This window comes from Mandrillus leucophaeus, unplaced genomic scaffold (assembly GCF_000951045.1).
Source record: "Mandrillus leucophaeus isolate KB7577 unplaced genomic scaffold, Mleu.le_1.0 Scaffold559, whole genome shotgun sequence".
Lineage (NCBI taxonomy): Eukaryota > Metazoa > Chordata > Mammalia > Primates > Cercopithecidae > Mandrillus > Mandrillus leucophaeus.
Window position 1 is genome coordinate 1,032,084 of NW_012106019.1, and position 20,759 is coordinate 1,052,842.

At 40.1% G+C, this 20,759-nt stretch overlaps 1 protein-coding gene across 4 annotated transcripts in view; it reads right to left on the bottom strand.

The window, feature by feature from the left end:
• Positions 1-63: 63 nt before the first annotated feature.
• Positions 64-20,759, bottom strand: part of RUFY3 (RUN and FYVE domain containing 3) — an 85,931-nt gene continuing 65,235 nt past the window's right edge. For 2 of the 4 annotated variants that reach the window (XM_011998150.1, XM_011998149.1), the window contains 8 exons: positions 18,885-19,052; positions 18,265-18,362; positions 13,941-14,060; positions 12,948-13,047; positions 7,716-7,780; positions 4,571-4,598; positions 3,151-3,219; positions 64-1,056 (listed from right to left, as the gene is read on the bottom strand). In XM_011998150.1, coding sequence (XP_011853540.1) covers positions 913-1,056; positions 3,151-3,219; positions 4,571-4,598; positions 7,716-7,780; positions 12,948-13,047; positions 13,941-14,060; positions 18,265-18,362; positions 18,885-19,052 — 792 coding nt within the window. In that variant the 3' untranslated portion in view covers positions 64-912. Of the gene's footprint in view, positions 1,057-3,150; positions 3,220-4,570; positions 4,599-7,715; positions 7,781-12,947; positions 13,048-13,940; positions 14,061-14,287; positions 16,627-18,264; positions 18,363-18,884; positions 19,053-20,759 lie in introns of those variants that run through there. The other 2 variants (XM_011998152.1, XM_011998151.1) reach the window with 1 other exon arrangement.

Here is a 20,759-nt window from a genome sequence, read left to right on the forward strand (position 1 = left end):
ACTGCACTCCAGCTTGGGTAACAGAACAAGACCTTCTCTCAAGAAAACAAACTTATTTTACTCTATATTTGACTTTGCTTTAATCAATATCTTCTATTTGCAAAAGCCAAACCCTATTTTGAAAACTCCTTACAATTTCCATTATGACTTGGAGAGGAAGATGGCGGGAACTGGGAAGAGTTGGCTTATTTTGTGGAAGGAGATTCTGAAAAGGGCAGTTATTTACTTTGAAGTCATTAAGTAGAAAAACAAATATTCTTTTTTTTGATAAGGAAAACCCTTGTAGGTAAAGACCAGAAAATTCTAGTCCTGAAATTATAATATATTACAATATTGTTTTGAGTACATTCAGAATTTATATTACTTTTTAATTTCTTTTCCCTGAGATTGGGTTCACAGTTTGGTAGAAATACTTTAAAGAGGTAGTTAGTAGGGGTGAAGAGGAAACAATGTTTATGCTAACAGCACCTGCAAAAATAAGTAACATCTGTCATTTTGATCTCAGCATCTGTCTCTCCCCCTTGAATCTGCAAATGCAACAGAAGGAGATGATCATTTTCCTTTTTATTCTTATCTGCCTGGACTCTCTCCTATTACATCCACCCCAGTATCACTAATCATAAAAATGAGTTGCCCTTCCAAAGATATGCTATAAAGCAAACCCTCAATGTCAGGTTGTTTAGATTTAGAAGAGAAAGGCTCAAGTGAGTTCACTTTTATTCATACAGTCATTAGGGAAAATGAGCAAAATTTCCAGTAACCCCAACCACTGCCTTTTCTCCCTGGACCTAGTTAATTCCTATCAACTCTTTAGCTGACTCTAAGAACTGGGCTCTATGAGATCCTGACAGCTAAAACACCGGTACAGAAGAGCCTGCATAAACGTTTTGGTCCAGGTCTTGGCCTTCAGTCTTATGATGGGCTGGTGGAATATTGCTTCATCAGATGCTTGTGACAGGGATTACAAACTCGCTCAGGCTTGATACTTGAAGGAAGAGGCAGTTCATTTGTTGAACAGGCATCACAGAAGGTTCCTCTGCAGTTCTTACACACATTCTATGAGGAGAAGAGGAGGTTAGGCGGGGAATAGAAGAGGTGTAAGGCATAAGGATTCGTGGGATATAAAAAGCCAAATGTGGCAAATGCTCCATGCCTAATCAAATAATGACTGGATGTTTACTATGTGCCAGATAGTATCTGAACACAGGCCCAATCTACAAAAACATTCAGTCTAGTTTTTAGATTTAAATGAAAAGAAGCAGTGCCGTAGAGTTAAAAATAAAAACAGGTAACATAAAAATCACTTATATTTAGAATATACTTCACACATCTGTTCCCCATACTCACTTTGAGGTAGGTTAGTTTTAAAATTAGTTTGCAAGTACCTGTGCATACTCCAAATAAGGCAGTGAAAGAGCAATGGATTAAGTGAACAGGCTAGGATTAAAAAAGGTGCTGAGTACGAACTGAAAGTATAATTCCTAATACACTGATGTGCTTAATGCTTTCCTGTGATCTCTGGTGCTCTAAGCACATCCGCTGGGTTATAAGTGCAGCAGGAGCACAGCTTCCCACATCTTGTTCATAGGAAATTGTTTGGTTTTCCTAAACGTTTTGCATCTTTAATGGTCAAGCACTGAGAGAGCAAGAAGTCACTATAGCAGTGTCAGCAGTAAGGCTGTGACAGGGTGGTATACACAAAGCTCCAAGCGTCCTATATAAAAAGCTGTGAAGAATAATTTCTCCCATGAAGTGCTACCTTCATGTCAAATAATTCATGTTCCTGAGGGTGAGAGGAGTAGGGGGTTGCTTTCATTTGAAAGCCTGAGAATTTTTGTCTGACACACAGAAGTTAAAGTTGCATGGCTTAGAAGAGGAAAGCCAGAATGAACCGTTTCTTCTATTTTGTAACATGTTTCTATAATTATAACTTCCAGTTCTATAAGGGCAGTTTATCTGTTCTCTGACTCTGTGAATTTAAGAGTAGGTCATACTATAATTTCATTTGTTAAAATTTGGCACGATCACAGATGGTGCTATGCAGGTCGTGATCCAGAATTTGAGCCTGTTTCCTGTATCTCTTCCAAGCACGTGTTTCACACGTTCATTTGTACATAACTTTTCTTGAGCATCTCCTATGGATTGGATACCATATTAGATGCTGGGGGATTCTGTGAACAAGACACAGGTCCAGCTATCAAGGGCACTCGTTCTTTCTGAATACTTCCCTAACTCTGCCTACCCTAGAGTAACAAACTGGGAAGGTGCTCAGGCAGACACCCTTGAAGACTGGGTGGAAAACAAGTGGTCTAGCGGAGAGAGTTCATATTCTGTTCTGAGCAGGATAAAGTGCTGAAAGGACTGTGGACTTTGGAGCTAAAGCTAGGTTGGAACCTGGGCTTCATCACTTATGACTTAACTTTGGGAAATATAGTTAGCATTAGATGTTCAACGTTCTCCATTTATAAAATGACAGCTATGAAGGACATAAGCTTGAAAAGAACAGAGACTTGGTCTACTTTGTTCATTACTTTTTCTGCAGCACATTCTACACAGCAGGCATTCAATATTTACTTATACATTTCTATCTGCTTATTTGCTTTAAATTACATAATTTTTTGTTTATTTATTTTTAGACAGGTTGCTCTGTTGCCCAGGTTGGAGTGCAATGGCGCAATCTCGGCTCACTGCAACCTCCGCCTCCCAGGTTCAAGCGATTCTCCTGTCTCAGCCTCCTGAGTAGCTGGGATTACAGGCGCCTGCCACCACGCCTGGCTTGCTTTTTTTTTTTTTTTTGTATTTTTAGTAGAGATGTGGTTTCACCATGTTGGTCAGGCTGGTTTTGAACTCCTGACCTTGTGACCCACCCACCTCAGCCCTCCAAAGTGCTGGGATTACAGGCATGAGTCACTGCGCCTGGCTGCTATTTATGTTTATTTTAACGGAAATTTACTGACATGAATTATTATGACTGAAAAAATAACAGGTACCCAGTAAATGCTTGCCCCTTTTGCTTTTCACCTCACCCCCAGCACTGTGAGCATGCACTCTGCACTCCATGCGGCAAAGTCCCTGTTACTCCTGGGGAGGGACTTGGGGGGTGCTGTAGACATTCCTATGAAAAACCTGTCCGTTTCTCACCACAGTTACCTTTGTTAGGCTGCCATCTTCCTGACATAGCTGACACACCTGTGGCTTTCCAGAGAGCAGCAGCTGATCCTAAACCACACAGTGAGCGGTTAGTTTTTCTTAGTGCCAGAAATATTAGTACTTTCAGAATATGCCTTTTTTACCTACAGTATTAATATAATCACACTATAGACTATCTGGAAACTAAATAAACCAATTACGAATAGGTAGTCCTACCACCATAATACCACTCGGAGAATCCCATCATTATGCTTCCAGCTCTTAGTTTTTATAATAACGTGATTTTACTTCTAAAAAGAAAATCCAACACATGCAAGTATAGAGTAAAAAGTTTTAACACCATCCCATTCCTCTTGCTTCACTCTACCATCAAGAATGGAAAGCACTGGGGGCTGGGCCTGGTGGCTCACACCTGTAATCCTAGCACTTTGGGAGGCCAAGGTGGGTGGATCACGAGGTCAGGAGTTCAAGACCAGCCTGGCTGACATGGCGAAACTCCATCTCTACTAAAAATACAAAAAAAAAAAAAAGCAAAGCTGGACATGGTGATGGGCGCCTGTAATCCCAGCTACTCAGGAGGCTGAGGCAGGGGAATCACTTGAACCTGGGACGTGGAGATTGCAGTGAGCTGAGATTGTGCCACAACACTCCACATTGGGTGACAGAGTGAAACTCTGTCTCAAAAAAAAAAAAAAAGAATGGCAGCATTGGGCATGGAAGCTCACACCTGTAATCCTAGCACTTCGGGAGGCCAAGGTGGGAAGATCACTTGAGCCCAGCCTGGGCAACATGATGAAACCTTATCTCTGTAGTCCTAGCTACTTGGGAGGCAGAAGTGGGAGGACTGCCTAAGCTCGGGAAGTCGAGGCTGCAGTGAGTTGAGATCGTCCACTGCATCCCAGCTTGGGCAATACGAGTGAGACCTTATCTCCATTTAGAAAAAAAAAAAAAAGGATAGCAGTAGGATTTATTTTATTTTGTAACCTGAGAGGTAAATGACAGGGTGACTCAGACATAGTAGCATTCACTGTCTTTCTCGTGGGCTTGTCATAAACTATTAGATTCACAAAGTGTTTTATAATCATTTATGTTAGCTTATTTCTAAGTGATCAAAGCATCTTTTTTCTCTCCATTTTATGTAAAAGAAAACTAGAGGAAAGGGATGTAAAGTGAACTCTCCTAGGTCTTATGTCAGGGATAATTTAAAATGTGAGAACGGATGTTTACTTAGTAAACTGTTCAGAGCTGTGCTACTTCCTGTGCGAGCTTCAGGCAATACGTATTTGTTCAGGGTATTGTTAGAAGGATGGTACACTGTATTCACGCATCTTCCGCCCATGCTACCTTATTTGCTGGCTAGGCACGGTTCAACCAACTTCATAATTTATACAAGATGTTTTGAAACAGGAGGCTGTGTTACCTGTTCATCCGTAGGGTGGGGTTGCAGCCTACAATGGAGAAGTAAAAAATCGTGACAAATAGGAACTTTATATTTCCATTTCTATCATTTCAATAAAAAGCTCAGAATACAAACATTTTTTCAAACAAGAAATACTGTAGGTCTTTTATATTACTAAGAACAACATAATTATTAATTTTGACCTCCAAGGAGAGGAAATTTTGCTTCTTAAAATGAATCACTAGAATCTGACCATTGACTTATTATATTAGGGTTCCCATTTAAAAACAGATGAAGTTATATTTTACATTCCTTTTTGCTATCAAAATATTCCCAATGTGTAAAACTCCAATGTGTAAAACTTCCCAATGTGTAAAACTCCAATGGTTCACTGGCCATATATTTTAGTAGCTTTTTTTCTATCTGATATTATGGAAATCTATACATTATCCATTATCACATGTTATATATTAGTACTAAATATTCTTAAGATGTGAGCTTTAGCAAATTAATCCAAGAAGGGGAAATGAATGAGACTGTTACCAGAAAACCCATTCAGGTTGAAATATTTCTTCATGAGACTAAGCTGAGCTAACTCTGATGTTCCCAGCACGGACTAGAGCCTAAATGAGAGGCGAAGCAAAGCCTGCTCTTGGTTACAGGGAAAATGCACTACAGATTGCAATGGTTCCTATTCTTTTCACTTGAGTAGCAGTGTGACCACCAGACATACACCATGGGGTGACCAGATTTTCTGATGTTCCTTGCCATCACAATCCCAGGAAGCCTGGTATGTCTAACGATTGCAGCTATGACCAGAATAAGTCCTGGAAGTTGCTAATAGGTAGTGCAGAGCCAAAGCACTTAAAAACAGTAGACATGATAAACAGAAGCAACTTGGATAAGTCACTCAGCCTCTCTGTGCGTCTCAGTTTTCTCATCTGTAAAGTTGCATTAGACAGTTTTGTAAGGAATATTAAATCATAAGGAGATAATGAATGTAAAACAAATTCTAAGTTGCAGAGCACAATTCAATTCAGATAAAAGGAAGCACTATTCTATATTCTCAGGACCTAAATCAGAAGTTGGCATTTAATAGACACTCCTGATTGCTCAAGTAAATGACTTGATGTTAGTTTGGAAAGAGGCTGACCCTGAAAGGCACCTGGAAGCCCAGGTTAATTTTATGGCCCTTCTAGTTCCCTTCTCTTTGCTTATGCCGATCTGTAATGTGAGATGGGTGACAGTTTAAGGTTAGCTCTGGATCAAACCATGCTCTTTGGGAGCAAAATTAAAGACTTTGGAATCATTCTGGCCTTTAAGGTGAGAAATGGGCATTTAGGCCAAGCACCTGCAAACTGGACTGTGTAATTTCTCTTCTCCAGCAGCTACTTTTGCTCTAGATGACACACTACCTCATTCTTTTTTTTTTTTTTTTTTTTTAGATGGAGTCTTGCTCATTGCCCAGGGTGGAGTGCAGTGGCGCGATCTCGGCTCACTGCAAGTTCCACCTCCCGGGTTCACGCCATTCTCCTGTCTCAGCCTCCCGAGTAGCTGGAACTACAGGCGCACCACCCCCCACCACGCTCGGCTAATTTTTTGTATTTTTAGCAGAGATGGGGTTTCACCGTGTTAGCCAGGATAGTCTCGATCTCCTGACCTCGTGATCCGCCCGCCTCGGCCTCCCAAAGTGTTGGGATTACAGGCGTGAGCCACCGCGCCTGGCCACTACCTCATTCTTAAGGTGACACAGCCTGGCTAGGGACAGCTGTATAGTTCTCTCAAAACCCCACTATGGTATCCTTCCTCATCACTAACTGCTTCCTCCACCTTTTAAAGTAGACCTTTATGTTTAGAGCAGTTAGATTCACAGCCAAATTGAGTAGAAGGTACAGAGACTTCCCACATGCCTCCTGCCCCATCCCTGGTCTCTTTATCAACATGCTGCACCAGAGTGGTACATTTGTTACAACTGATGAACCTACACTGACACAACATCATCACCCAGAGTCTACAGTTCACATTAAGGTTCACTCTTGGTGGTGTCTATAGTCTATGGTGTGGTCAAATGTATAATGACATGTACCCACCATCACAGTATCATACAGAGTAGTCCACTGCCCTAAATATCTTCTGTGCTCCACCTGTTCATTCCTCCCTTCCCTTACCACTGGCAACCACTGATTTTTTTTTTTAATTGTCTCCATAGTTTTGTCTTTTCCAGAATGTCATATAACTGGACCTCCTTCACTTTTTAATGCAGTGGCACTATGTAATATTTAATTATATTTCTAACCTGGTAAAATAACTACAAAAAGTCAGCTTCCTTGAAACTATCCTATGCTCTTCATCGTGAGCAAATCAGATAGAGTTAGGAAAAAGGAATAGAGTTAAGCTGTTTGAGATTCTCAAAAGAAAGAAAAAATGAGAGATGAGAGATAAGAGAAATCAGAGTACTTATTTATTTATTTTTTTTATTTTTTTGAGACGGAGTCTCACTCTATTGCCCAGGCTGGAGTGCAGTGGCGCTATCTTGGCTCACTGCAACCTCTGCCTCCTGGGTTCAAGTAATTCTCCTGCCTCGGCCTCCCAAGTAGTTGGGATTACAGGCAGGTACCACCAGACCCGACTAATTTTGTATCTTTAGTAGAGACGGGGTTTCACCATGTTGGCCAGGCTGGTCTTGAACTTCTGATCTCAGGTGATCCACCTGTCTCGGCCTCCCAAAGTGCTGGGATTATGGGCATGAGCCACTGCGCCCAGCCACTTATTTGAAATTTAGCACATAGGTAGAAACAAGTCATACTCAAATATATTTAAGAAGCTAAGAAATGCTATGTATGACTTACACTTTATTCTCCCGGGAAACCAATTCAGTAAAGGTGGGAAATAACCTCTTAAGTGATCATTTGAGCTTGGGAATTAATCAGGGAAGAGAGAGAGGACAGCTTGATCATCCTTTCCTCTGAAATGGCCTAATGGGTTTGGTTTAATACATGTTATATGGTTTATTATTTACTAACTTCCACTTCGAATGTCTTCCTGGCATATTAATATTATAAGTCAGTGTCTGGTCGGTGTCAATGCCTATGTATATAAAAAACTCCCCCCTTCCCACCACCCCAGAATAACTTTACATCTTAGTTAATACTTGATTAACAAACACCTGTGGCTTTCTTCCAGGGGCTTTTTTAGTTTAACATTTTCCTCTTGCATGTTGTGCTTCCCATCCTGCCAAAAGAAAACAGCCCAATTTATTAATTATTCAGAATGCTAAACAACGATGATATTGCACATATTTTCTTCTGCAATGCCTTAGTTTGGGTATAAAGCTAAGTAACTTTTTTTTTTTTTTTAAATCAGGGAAGGGATCTAACTTTCAAGCTATGTTTCCTCATTCTTTGCTCTAAGTAGTTTCTTAACTATTCTGATAGTTTGTGACAAATGATTTTCAAAGTAGATATTTTAATTCTTGAGATTCAAATAAAATTCAGAATGTATTCTATTTACTTGCAAAGTTGGCTCAAGATATCAGTTACTCCTTAGAGGAAGTATAATTTTTTTTTTTCTTTCCCCCAGACTGAGCTCTGAAAAACTGGTAAAACCAAGGATGGCCATATCCATCACACTATAATCCTCTGGATGTTCAATCAAGTTGATGCCCCAGGGCCACAACTTTTTTTTTTTCCCGAGACAGGATCTCGCTCTTGTCACCCAGGCTGGAGTACAGTGGTGCCATCTCATCTCACTGCAACCTCTGCCTCCCAGGTTCAAGTGATTCTTGTGCCTCAGCCTCCTGAGTAGCTGGGATTATAGGTGTGCACCACCATGCCTAGCTAATTTTTGTATTTTTAGTAAAGACGAGGTTTCACCATGTTGGCCAGGCTGGTCTCGAACTCTTCACCTCAAGTGATCCGCCCGGGTTCAAATTATTCTTGTGCCTCAGCCTCCCAAGTAGCTGGGATTACAGGCAGGCGCCACCATCCCCAGCTAATTTTTGTATTTTTAGTAGAGACGGGGTTTCACCATGTTGGCCAGGCTGGTCTCAAAGTCCTGACCTCAAGTGATCCATCCGTCTTGGCCTCACAAAGTGTTGGGATTACAGGCATGAACCACCCAGTGCCACCATCTCTATAGCCTGTTCAACTCAAGCAGTTTTCTACTTGGCAGGACAGATGTAAAGTTTCAAACTGCATTTCTTTCTTTCTTTTTTTGTTTTTGAGACGGAGTGTTGCTCTGTCGCCCAGGCTGGAGTGCAGTGGCGTGATCTCGGCTCACGCGATTCTCCTGCCTCAGCACCTGAGTAGCTGGGATTATAGGCGCCCACCACCACCCCTGGCTAATTTTTGTATTTTAATAGAGACGGGGTTTCACCATGTTGGCCAGGATGGTCTTGAACTCCTAATCCAGGTAGTCCGCCCGCCTTGGCTTCCCAAAGTGCTGGGATTACAGGCGTGAGCCACTGCACCCAGCCTCAAACTGTTTTTCTACCAATACTCTTAGGCTCTGCCTGGGCAACTTTTGTTTGTTTTGGAGACGGAGTCTCAGTCTGGCACCCAGGCTGGAGTGCTGTGGTGTGATCTTGGCTCACTGCAACCTCTTCCTCCTGGTTTCAAGCGATTCTCTGGCCTCAGCGTCAGGAGTAGCTGGGATTACAGGTACAGCTGCCAGGCCCGAATACTTCTTTGTATTTTAGTAGAGATGGGGTTTCACCATGTTGTCCAGGCTGGTCTCAAACTCCTGAGCTCAGGCAATCCACCCACCTTGGCCTCACAAAGTGCTGGGACTACAGGCGTAAGCCACAGAGCCTGGCCAGGTGCTGGGCAGTTTTTAGGGCTACATTTTTTTCTGTGGCACACACACCCACTGCTGCTTGCCTTCAACTGTTGCCTATGTGCATCCAAAAGTGGAATGTGTATTCTTTTTGTTTGTTTTTTGAGACAAGGTCTCATGCTGTTGCCCAGGCTGGAGTGCAGTGGCATGATCACAGCGCACTGCAGCCTCGACCTCCTGGGCTCAAGTGATCCTCCCACCTCAGCCTCCTGAGCAACTAGGACTATAGGCACGAGCCACCACACCTGGATAATTTTTAAATTTTTTTGTAGAGATGAGGTCTCCCTATGTTGCCCAGGCTACTCTCTTACTCCTGGGATCAAGCAATCTTCATGCCAACGGCCTCCCAAAGTGCTAGGATTACAGGTGTGAGCCACCCAGCTGAAACGTGTGTTCTTACACCACTCAAGTATCAAGGAAGAGAGGTCAATACTTATCCTCCTGGAAATGCCACTGCAAGTAACAACTGGAGATTGAAAAACTTAAAACCTCACTTGAAAAATAGGGTGAGATAGGTCAAGATTTTAAGTAAACTCTTGTAAGCCTTTTAGATTTTATGTTCACTAAATTAAAATAATAAAGATAGCATGCTACAGAGAGTGGTTATTTTAATTATATTTATTTATTTATTTTTGAGATGGAGTCTTGCTCTGTCGCCCAGGCTAGAGTACAATGGCATGGTCTTGGCTCACTGCACCCTCCGCCTCCCAGGTTCAACTAATTCTCCTGCCTCAGCCTCCCGAGTAGCTGGGATTACAGGAGCCCACCACCATGCCTAGCTAATTTTTGTATTTTTAGTAGAGATGGGGTTTCACCATGTCGGCCAGGCTGGTCTTGAACTCCTGACCTCGTGATCTGCCCACATCGGCCTCCCAAAGTGCTGGGATTACAGGTGTGAGCCACTGTGCCTGGCCTAGAGTGGTTCTTTGTACACTTTAAATTATTAGTAGTGATACTATTTAATAAATTTCCACATACCATTGTTTTCTACTTGCCAGTAAATTAGCAGCTCACTCTCTAGAAATTTTAAATAGTTTATGAACTCTTCCTGCTTTGTTGTATACTAGAGGTATTCAAAAAGTTCATGGAAAATGCATATTACAAAAAGACTGTGCATGGACTTCAAAAATTTATTTGCAGCAAAATAAACTTGTACTAACTTATTTTAATATATCTGACCAGGATTTGGTTTGAGTCACTAAAAAGGATAAGATATCAGTTTGAAAAGAACCCCTGGCTGGGCATGGTGGCTTGTGCCTGTCATTCTAGCACTTTGGGAGGCTGAGGTGGGCATATCGCTTGAGCCCAGGAGTTCAAGACCAGCCTAGACAACATGGCAAGAGCCCGACTCTACCAAAAAAATACAAAAATTAGCTGAGCGTTGTGGTGTGTGCCTATCGTCCCAGCTGCTCGGGAGGCTGAGGCGGGAGTATCACCTGAGCCTGGGAAATCGAGGCTGCAGTGAGGCATGATCGTGCTACTGTACTCTGTTCTAGGTGAGAGTGAGACTCTGTCTTAAAAAAAAAAAAAAGAAAAAGAAAGGAAAAGAAAAAAGGAAGAGCCCCTATCAGAGTAACATGAATTCTGCTAAAATTGAAGCAAGAACAAACATCAAATTCATGGTGAAGCATGGATGGAAGAATTGTGAAATTACTGATGCTTTACAAAAAGCTTTTGGGGACAATGCCCCAAAGAAATCAGCAGTTTACAAAACGATAACTCATTTTAAGAAGGGGCCAGATGATGTTGAAGATGAAGTCTGCAGTAGCAGACTATCCACATCAATTTGTGAGGATCTTATTCATGCTCTAATTAAAGAGGAACAACGATTAACAGTAGAAACAACAGCCAATACCACAGATACCTCAATTGGTTCGGCTTATACAATTCTGGCTGAAAAATTAAAGTCGAGTAAACTTTCTACTTGATGGGTGCCAAAACTGTTGTGCCCATATCAGCTGCAGACAAAAGTATAGCTTTCAATGGAATTATAAACAAGTGGGATCAAGAACCTGAAGCATTTGTTTGAGAAATTTTAACAGGAGATGTAACAACTTCATAGTACAATCCTGAAGACAAAGCACAATCAAAGCAATGGCTATGAAGAGGTGGAAGTGGTGCAATAAAAGCAAAAGCAGACAGGTCAAGAGCAAAGGTCATGGCAACAGTTTTTAGGGATGCTGAAGGCACTTTGCTTGTTGACTTTCTGGAAGGCCAGAGAATGCCAACATCTGCTTATTGTGAGAGTGTTTTTAATTTTTTTTTTTATTTTTTGAGACAGAGTCTTGCTCTGTCACCCAGGCTGGAGTGCAGTGGTGTGATCTTGGCTCACTGCGACCTCCACCTCCCAGGTTCAAGTGATTCTCGTGCCTCAACCTCCCAAGTAGCTGGGACTAGAGACTAGAGGCACATGCCACCACACTCGGCTAATACTTGTGAGTCTGTTTTGAGAAAGTTAGCCAACGCTTTAGCATAAAAATGCCCAGGAAAGCTTCAACAGAGAGTCCTATCCCACTAGAAATATGCTCCTAACTCATTCCTCTCATCAAACAAGGGCAATTCTGTGAGTTACGATGGGAAATCATTAGGCAACCACTTTACAGTCCTGAGTTGGCTCTTCTGATTTCTGTTTCCTAATCTTAAAACATCATTAAAGGGCACCAATTTTTCTTCAGTTAATAATGTGAAAAGATTATATTGATATGGTTCAATTCCTAGGAGCCTCAGTTCTTCAGGGATGGCCTACATGACTGGTATCATCACTTACAAAAGTCTCTTGACCTTGATGGAACTTAGGTTGAGAAATAAAGTTTATATATTTTTACCTTTTAATTCCATTTCCCAAGATCTTTTTGAAGTCCCCTTGAATAGTAAGTATACACAGGAGCCAATTTTTTCACTGTTTGTCTGTCACATAAAAAGTTATTTCATGTTTTTCTGATTTCATTATTTCCTGGGCCCCAGAGATGCTTTTACCCAATTTTAGCTCCTTCACCACTGTAGATCTCTCCTTCTAAGATTATTATGTGGAAATTTCTACTTTTGCTCTTTATTCTATATTACCTTCCCTTCCTCAAGCCTAGTTCCCGCTCTAATTATTCCCATGAGAAGTTCCTTAAGGATACTCAAAGTGAAATCCTCATGATTTGAAAAAGATATACAGAAGCAAATCCATATTGTGGAAAATTCTGTTAAAGGGGACTTCAGGGTTGGAGAGGATTATACTATTTTATTAAAATTATTATTTAGCAGAAATCCAAGAAACATATATTTTTGTTAAGACATCAAAATAATCTTACTTAAAAAATTATTAAAAGGGAAACAGGGTCCCTGTGATTATTAAAATCCCCCTTTCCAAATGAAATCAAGTTAGAGAAAGTATCCTAGAGGCAGACCCAGAATCAAGCTTTCATCTGTTCACACAATTACTGGTTTGCTATCCATATACTTAAGGACACAGTCACTAAGTATGTGATCTGTAAAGGAAAACTGACAGGCCTATCAAGGTAGCCTCTAAAATTTAAACTGAAATTAAGTAAAAGAACAAAGGAATAGCAAATATTACCATCTTGGATTCTGGCTTCTGGGAACCCCTTCCTGGGATGCTCCTGTCGTTTTGTAATCTTCTTTCTTTTTCCTGTTTTAGTTCTAACTCAAGCTGGTTCCTGAGTAAGTTGGAGAGGAAAAGGATGAAAAATTGGAATTCTATACAGACATATTCTCTAAAGAATGCCAACCCCTTGTTTTAAAGTGCAGTAATTAACAATGGGTAAGGGCTTGTTGTCAGAGAGACAGGTTTTTAAATGATAATGTTGCCACTTCTAAGCTTAACTGTGTGAATCTGGACACATTTAACATCTCTAATCTCTACTTTTTTTTGAGATGGAGTCTTGTTCTGTCGCCCAGGCTGGAGTGCAGTAGCATGATCTCCGGTCACTGTAACCTCCGTTTTCCAGATTCAAGCAATTCTTCTGCCTCAGCCTCCTGAGTAGCTGGGATTACCGGCACCCACCACCATGTCTGGCGAATTTTTGTATTTTTAGTAGAGATGGGGTTTCACCATCTTGGCCAGGCTGGTCTGGAACTCCTGACCTCAGGTGATACACCTGCCTTGGCCTCTCAAAGTGCTGGGATTACAGGCAGGAGCCACTGCGCCCAGCCTTAAGCTCTACTTTAATCTGAAAGTGGAGGCAATAATATCGCTAATAGGGTTGATATGAAGATATTATGAGAGTTTGCATGTGAAGTGCTTTGTAAAGTATCTGGCACACAGTAAGAATTCAGGAAATATTATATATTATTATTAGTGTTATTTTGGCTAATAATTACTATTTATCTGGGATCCTGGGCTCTAAGTTTCTAATTCTTTGATCACAAAGCATGTTGATCGGATTTGGGGAATGTTGAAGTACGTGAAGCTTTCTGAATTCCAATTCCAGAGAAGGGACATTGCAAAGACAGAGCCAACCTGGCTGTAAGTCATGAGACCCCTCTTCTTGCTGTCTACCCTAAGAAATACCCATGACCACCCTGTCGGCTCAAGCTGCCCCCTCTTCACCGCTGCCTGGTGAGCTCCTCGACTTCCAGCTGCAGACTGTTGATCTTGTCTCCAAAGTCCTGTTTGAAGAGCCGGTTGTCCAACTCAGCAGACTGGCGGCTTCGCTCAGCCTGGCGCAATCTGGATGTGAGCCACATGAACTTGTGATAAAAAACAAAAGCCATGGTGGGGAGAAAGACCAAGTTCACAACACAACATAAAATAACCCAAGGAAGAATGCACAGAGAGACAGAGAGAGTAAAAAAACTTTGCAGGACACAGGCAAATAAATTATGAGGGGGGGAAGATGGAAAAGAAACAAATTCTAAAGAAAAGTAAGATGAAGGTGAACCAGGCAGAGGAAAAGCTGATTTTCCATTTTTTTTTTATTCTAGTACTACAGTTTACAGCCATTAGATGATAAACAATAAAACATCACTTTTTAGAAAATCCATATCCAAAGCCAACCTCAAGTACACAGTAATTTAAGTTAAATCCACTTTTTAAAAAAATTACCTAATAGGTTTGGTACTTAATTTTTCTGTTTTACACACATAACTGGAACTTGTAAACGGGCAACTACCTTCTTATATGTAGAATTATAGTTTTTTCTTGTCCTTTCCCCCAAACCACATATATTAAATCATGGGACATTATATATCAACCCTCACCCAGGCTTTGGGTTATTCTATAAGGAAAAGTCTTTGTCAGAATTTGGCTGTCTCCTTCCTTTCCCATTCCCACAAAAGATGTGTGACTAAGTGGACAAAGAACTCAGCACTGGGCCTGTTTAAGACTCTGACCATATTCTCTAGAAGATTCTGATGGATGTTTTCTTCTAAATATCTTATAACTTTGCACCTATACAGAAGCATGTTTTAGAAGGTAAAACACTTGGGGCTTTATATAATAGAATTTAGAAGCATGCTATGTGTAGGTTTTAGAAAGTTTAATTTTGGTATTTGATCACTCCTTCCAAATGCTCATAGAAAAGGCAACCCATCACCACAAAAGGATGATGAAGAGAAGAATATAGTAGGAGCTTTGTTTATATAGGTGCAAATTATAAGAATTAAAATAAGTTCAAGAGCACAGGATCTTCCACTTCCATGAAGTTGGTTTAAACATATGTTCTTTGACTTGATTTTGGTTCAAGTCCAATCTGTGCAGGGACCTATATAAGCACACATGGAATCCATCGTACACTCTTAATTCTGGTTTTGCCAAGAAAAAGATAAAGAATTTTAAGAGCTGGAAGCGAAGGGGTTATCTGTGTCCCCACCTAAGCAGCTGAAATGCTGCAAAGCATACCAGAAGGAAAAAAAAAGAGAGAAAAAAACCCAAATATTTTGTTAGGACCTTTTGAAGGAATGAAGGCTTATGTAAAGCCCATCTCTTCAAATCAAAAATCATCTTAAAAATTAAAGTATTTATAGGATTATTTACAATGTTAAAGCCTAGAGAGGGTTAGTCTGTGGTCACTTATAAATAGAAGCCCTGCTAATATTGCTTGTGGATATCTACTGGGAATCTGTATTTTTGTACTAAATAATAATAAAGAATGTAAGTTTATCATTTATTTCCTATTCTGAAATGTTTTTCTAATAATTCAATTATTAGCTTCCCAGAACCTTTAGCAAACCTCCATCTGAACAAAAAGTAACAGAAACTTTTAAGTAAATGTTTCCAGGTAAGAAATGACAGGCCAGGTAGAATATCAACATTCATGTCTATACCTTGTCCTTTTTATTCCAATAAGAAAAGCAGGATATGAAAAATGGGTACTGCATCATTTTTTTAATACGAGAGGAGTGTTTCTATTAGAATCATTCTCTCTGAACTGCCTAAGTAGGAAGCAGAACTGCGGGAAAATGGCAGAGGTAGAAGATGACAAACATAAGGAGGGTTTCCCCAAGTGTCCACATTATTATGTTATCATAAGTTACCTAATTACTAACTTCATCTCTATATATTTTAAAGAAATATAAGGATGCTGTTTTTTCTTTTTTTTTTTTTTTCAAAAGTCACTAAGGCAAAAAAAGTTGCAAGCAATCTTGGTTACTGAGAATAGAAGTGTAGTGAAAGTGAAATACTAAGTACTATCCTTGTCTTGGGGATTAAACCTACATAACAAAAGTGAAAAGGGGTCATGGTCTAAGAGACACAGAACTATTTTAGAAGAGTCTGAGTTCATGTGGTAGTTACCTCTAGTTCATTACACTGCAATGGCAGAACAGGCTTGCAGATACAGACATGAACAATGCACCGAGAATCTGATATTATCAACGATTGGGTTGTAAAGGCATCATTAATATATGTACAGAGCTTCAATTCCCTAGGCTTTTTCAAAAAAGTGGTATTTTTATTTATTGGTCAACTCAGAAATAATTTCTCAAAGTTTACTCAGCTTTTAGTTAGGAACTTATACCAATTTTTCTAACCCTGGGGAGAAAACAATACGAAAAACACCCAACCTACATCTCCAAATGGTTTTTTAAAAGTCCAACAAATTCAAAGTCAACTTTTTGGTGACATTTTAGAGAGAATCAGAGCTTAAATGTAATAGCTTTCAGATTTCTTCCTTTTACAATGAAGTTGTGATATCAGACTTGCAACGTGCCAACTGAAAAATGCCTAATGATGTTTTGGGATCAGTTTATTTGCTGCACTATTTAAGGTCTTTGCCTGTTTCACCAAATCCTTTTCACTAAATAAAATAAAAATGACAATGAAGTGAAAGGGGAATGAGAAAATGGATAAACAGGAAACACAAAAATAGCAAGAGAATAGGTCAGCTTAATATTCAAAGAGATGTCATTTTTTCTTTCTGTTTGTTTTAAATTCCAAGTCAAAGCATCATTGAAAATGAATTTGATACATTTCACTTCAAAAGCACAATTTATGAACAGTAAAATCATTTTGTTAAATCATAAACATATAACTATGTATGAGCAAGTATATAACCATCTTTCCTAGGTAAGACTGATACATTTTTATTTGGCTATATAAGAGGTTTCAGGCTTATTTACAAATTTGCCATTAAGTTTTGAGTAAATATTAATATGCATTGCTGTTCAGGACCCTTACTAGTTAAGAATCATCTGAATATAAGAAGTCACCCATTAATCCATTCATTCATATATCTACTGAATGAATGCTTATATATTCAAAGCACTGTGACAGATCTAATGAGGGAACTCAAAAGATTAGTTAACTAATCTCAGGGAGCTTACGCTCGCATCGGAGGACACATATATAAAGGGTTAAAAGGTAAAGTAGACAGTGAGAAGAGCCATAAACAGTATAGATAAATATGAATATGAAGCTATGGGAATTCCCAGAAAGACAGATCATTTCTAGCTGCAAAGAGGTATCAGAGGAAACTTTGGGGAGGTGGCATTTGAGCCTAAACTTAAAAAAGAAGAATAAGGGAGTGGGAAGAATTAGGACATTTCTAATTGGTGGAACTATTGGGAAAGAAATGAATGAGAAAACTGGGAAGTACGTCCAGGGACCAGTAGTTTAGTTTTGTTCAAGTGCAAGAAGGGTGACGAACAGGTGTTGAAGGTAGAAACATCAAATGACCTTGGGTGCCATGCCACATTCAATCTTGAAGACTCAGCCATTTCTCTTGGCTGCTGGGCTGCCAGACAGAAAATGGTGGTTTCACACAAACAGAGAAAGAGAGTAGCATAGGAAGAAGATGTGCTTTGGGCAGACTAAATTGTAGATACTGGTGAAAGATAGCTGCCAAAAGGATGAAAACTCAAGACTGGTCTCCAGATGAAGGTAAAAGCTGGGGAAGCACACTGGAGGTGACAGTGGAAGCTACAGAACTACCCAGGAGAAAGAAAAGGGAGATAAAGAGAAAAGGGTTAAAGAAGGGAAAGATCCAGAATAGATCCTTGGAGGACACCTATCTCTCACTGCCTCTATATACCCCAGCATCCAAGTATTCAAAGACTTTAGTGATGAACAATAAAATCACAGAATTACATACATATATTTAAGAGTCCTTTCATGCTTTTAAGTATCCTTCCCCTAACACATGATTCTGATAAGGGTTAAGAGTTCTGATGTTCAAAACAGTCATCAAAGGCTGACCTTTCCTTTTTTTTTTTTTTTTGTTTTTTAAGGCTAGTCAAGTAACTGACATTTCCTAAAAACATTTCAGTCATACCTTAGAAAACACACATAATATTTAATTGGCTTTTTTTTCTACCAGAATGTCTTATGCTAATTTGGAAGAATTTCATATATTTTCTATTTGCAAATGTACAGCACATTCTCTTCACTATCACCACTGACAACCCAAAGTGTTTCATTAAAGAACCAGGGCTTTTACCTTTGTTCAAGTTGTTTAATGGTAGCAGCCATCTGATTAGTCTTCTCTTCCAAGCGACTGTTTAGTTCACTTTTCTGTTTTACTCCTAAGTCTGAACTCTGTTATGGAAAATAATGATAAACAACCTGTATAACATAAATCCTAAAATTACAACCACACATGCCTTTTGAATCTAATGGTAAGTGGGAAAACAGAAATGTTCATATATTTCGATATCAGTTAATCCTCAAATGGAAAAAAAAGCAATTTATCTAAAGTTAGTACTGTTATTTGCAGGGTTATCACAGTAATAGTTCATCAATGTATCACTTTCCAGTGTAAAAGCTAATAGAATATGTAACTCAGCTGGCATAGTAGACTGCAGAACAGAAATTATACTATAGGATAAAAAAGACCCTCACCCTCTATTATAATGTGAAAAGTGGTCATGGTTTTCTATAACAGCCATACAGGATCCCATGACGGTCTGATTCTGAAAGTAGTTTATTGGCAGCTAGCATTAAAATGAGATGTGATTCTTTCCTCTTGTAATTAAAGTGTGATTCTGGAGGATAAGATGGGAGAAGGGGAGCCCCAAGATTTTAGAAAGCCAGTGAGTCTATTCCTCATACTTCCCCTACCTGCAACTTAAAGGCAAGTTCGTGCTTGAGAGCTCTGAGGTCATCCAGCTGCTGCCGAAGAGATACCAGGGCATCCTGCTTCTCACAGACATCCTTCTCCAGCATCTTCATAGCCAATTCCATCTCCTGCCTCATGCTGATCTGCATCTCCAGCTCTTTTTCAACATCCTGCCCCCAAAGGTAAGTAAATTGCTTACACTCTGTTTCTTCAACTAAGTACAAACCATAATATTTCACAGGAAAAAGTATACCAAAACTCTCAGGTCGAATATTCTAGCAAAACAGCTTAAGCTACCATTCATTTTCAGAAACATTAACAATAATTAATTGATAATGAACAATAATTAGAATACACAATAACATTTGCCCAATAATGTACAAATCTGAAAAACCTGCTAAGCCAAAGGTAGTGCTATTTAATATGTCTAAAATATACACATATTTGAGACACTTCATTAGACCTTAAGACAACTGATGGTCATATCTTATTATAGAAATATACATACAGGATTACAGCAGTCAGCACAAAATGAAGCAGTTGCAATCCTCCTAAATGTGAATGTTGTTGATATATTCAAGAGCCCTGGGAACCCAGAGGACCATCTGGGTCCCTGGGGTAACATCGCAATTACTGAGGATGACTAGTATGGTTAAGAGGCTAACAGAAATTTTTTTTTTTTTTTGAGATGAAGTCTAGCTCTGTCGCCCAGGTTGGAGTGCAGTGGCTCAATCTTGGTTCACTGCAACCTCCACCTCCCGGGTTCAAGTGATTCTTCTGCCTCAGCCTCCTGAGTAGCTGGGACTATGGGTGTGCGCCACCACACTCGGCTAATTTTTTTTATTTTTAGTAGAGACAGGGTTTCACCATGTTGATCAGGCTGGTCTCAAATTCCTGACCTTGTGATCCGCCTGCCTCAGCCTCCCAAAGCGCTGGGATTACAGGCGTGAGCCGCTGCGCTCAGCCGCTAACAGAATTTTTAGTTCACTTAACATGATACCTCTTTTTGTCTCAACCATTATTACTGCAACATTATTTGGGTGATCAAAGACACAAAGACATGAGGATCTTCTGCATCTGCCTTGTGCCTTGGGCTCACCTAGGACCTCGCCTACTTTCTTAGTTTCCTTCCTTCTTAACAAACATTTGTCTTACTGTGATAAAAGGATATGAATTTTTTTTTTTTGAGACAAAGTCTCGCTCTGTCGCCCAGGCTGGAGTGCAGTGGCCGGATCTCAGCTCACTGCAAGCTCCGTCTCCCGGGTTTAGGCCATTCTCTTTCCTCAGCCTCCCGAGTAGCCGGGACTACAGGCGCCCGCCACCTCGCCCGGCTAGTTTTTTTGTATTTTTTAGTAGAGACGGGGTTTCACCGTGTTTGCCAGGATGGTCTCGATCTCCTGACCTCGTGATCCGCCCGTCTTGGCCTCCCAAAGTGCTGGGATTACAGGCTTGAGCCACCGTGCCCAGCCAAGATATGAGAAATTTTAAGATTTTTATTATGTGCCACTTCACTGAGATTCTCGTTTTACATGATTAGCATTATAGAAAACGAATCATACCCCTTCTTAAAATGCTGACATATATTATTTCTGCGACCTTTCTTATGAAAAGTATTACATTTTCAGATCTCAGTCACAAACACATAGAAGGCAAACGCTAAGTATTTTAAGGATGTTAAAATAATACCACTTTGCTTTCGAAAAAATCTGAAATTCTGGCCAGGTGCAATGGCTCACACCTGTAATCCCAGCACTTTGGAAGTCTGAGGTGGGTGGATCACAAGGTCAGGAGTTTGAGACAAGCCTGGCCAATGTGGTGAAACCCCATCTCTACTAAAAATATAAAAATGAGCTGGGTGTGGTGGCAGGCGCCTGTAA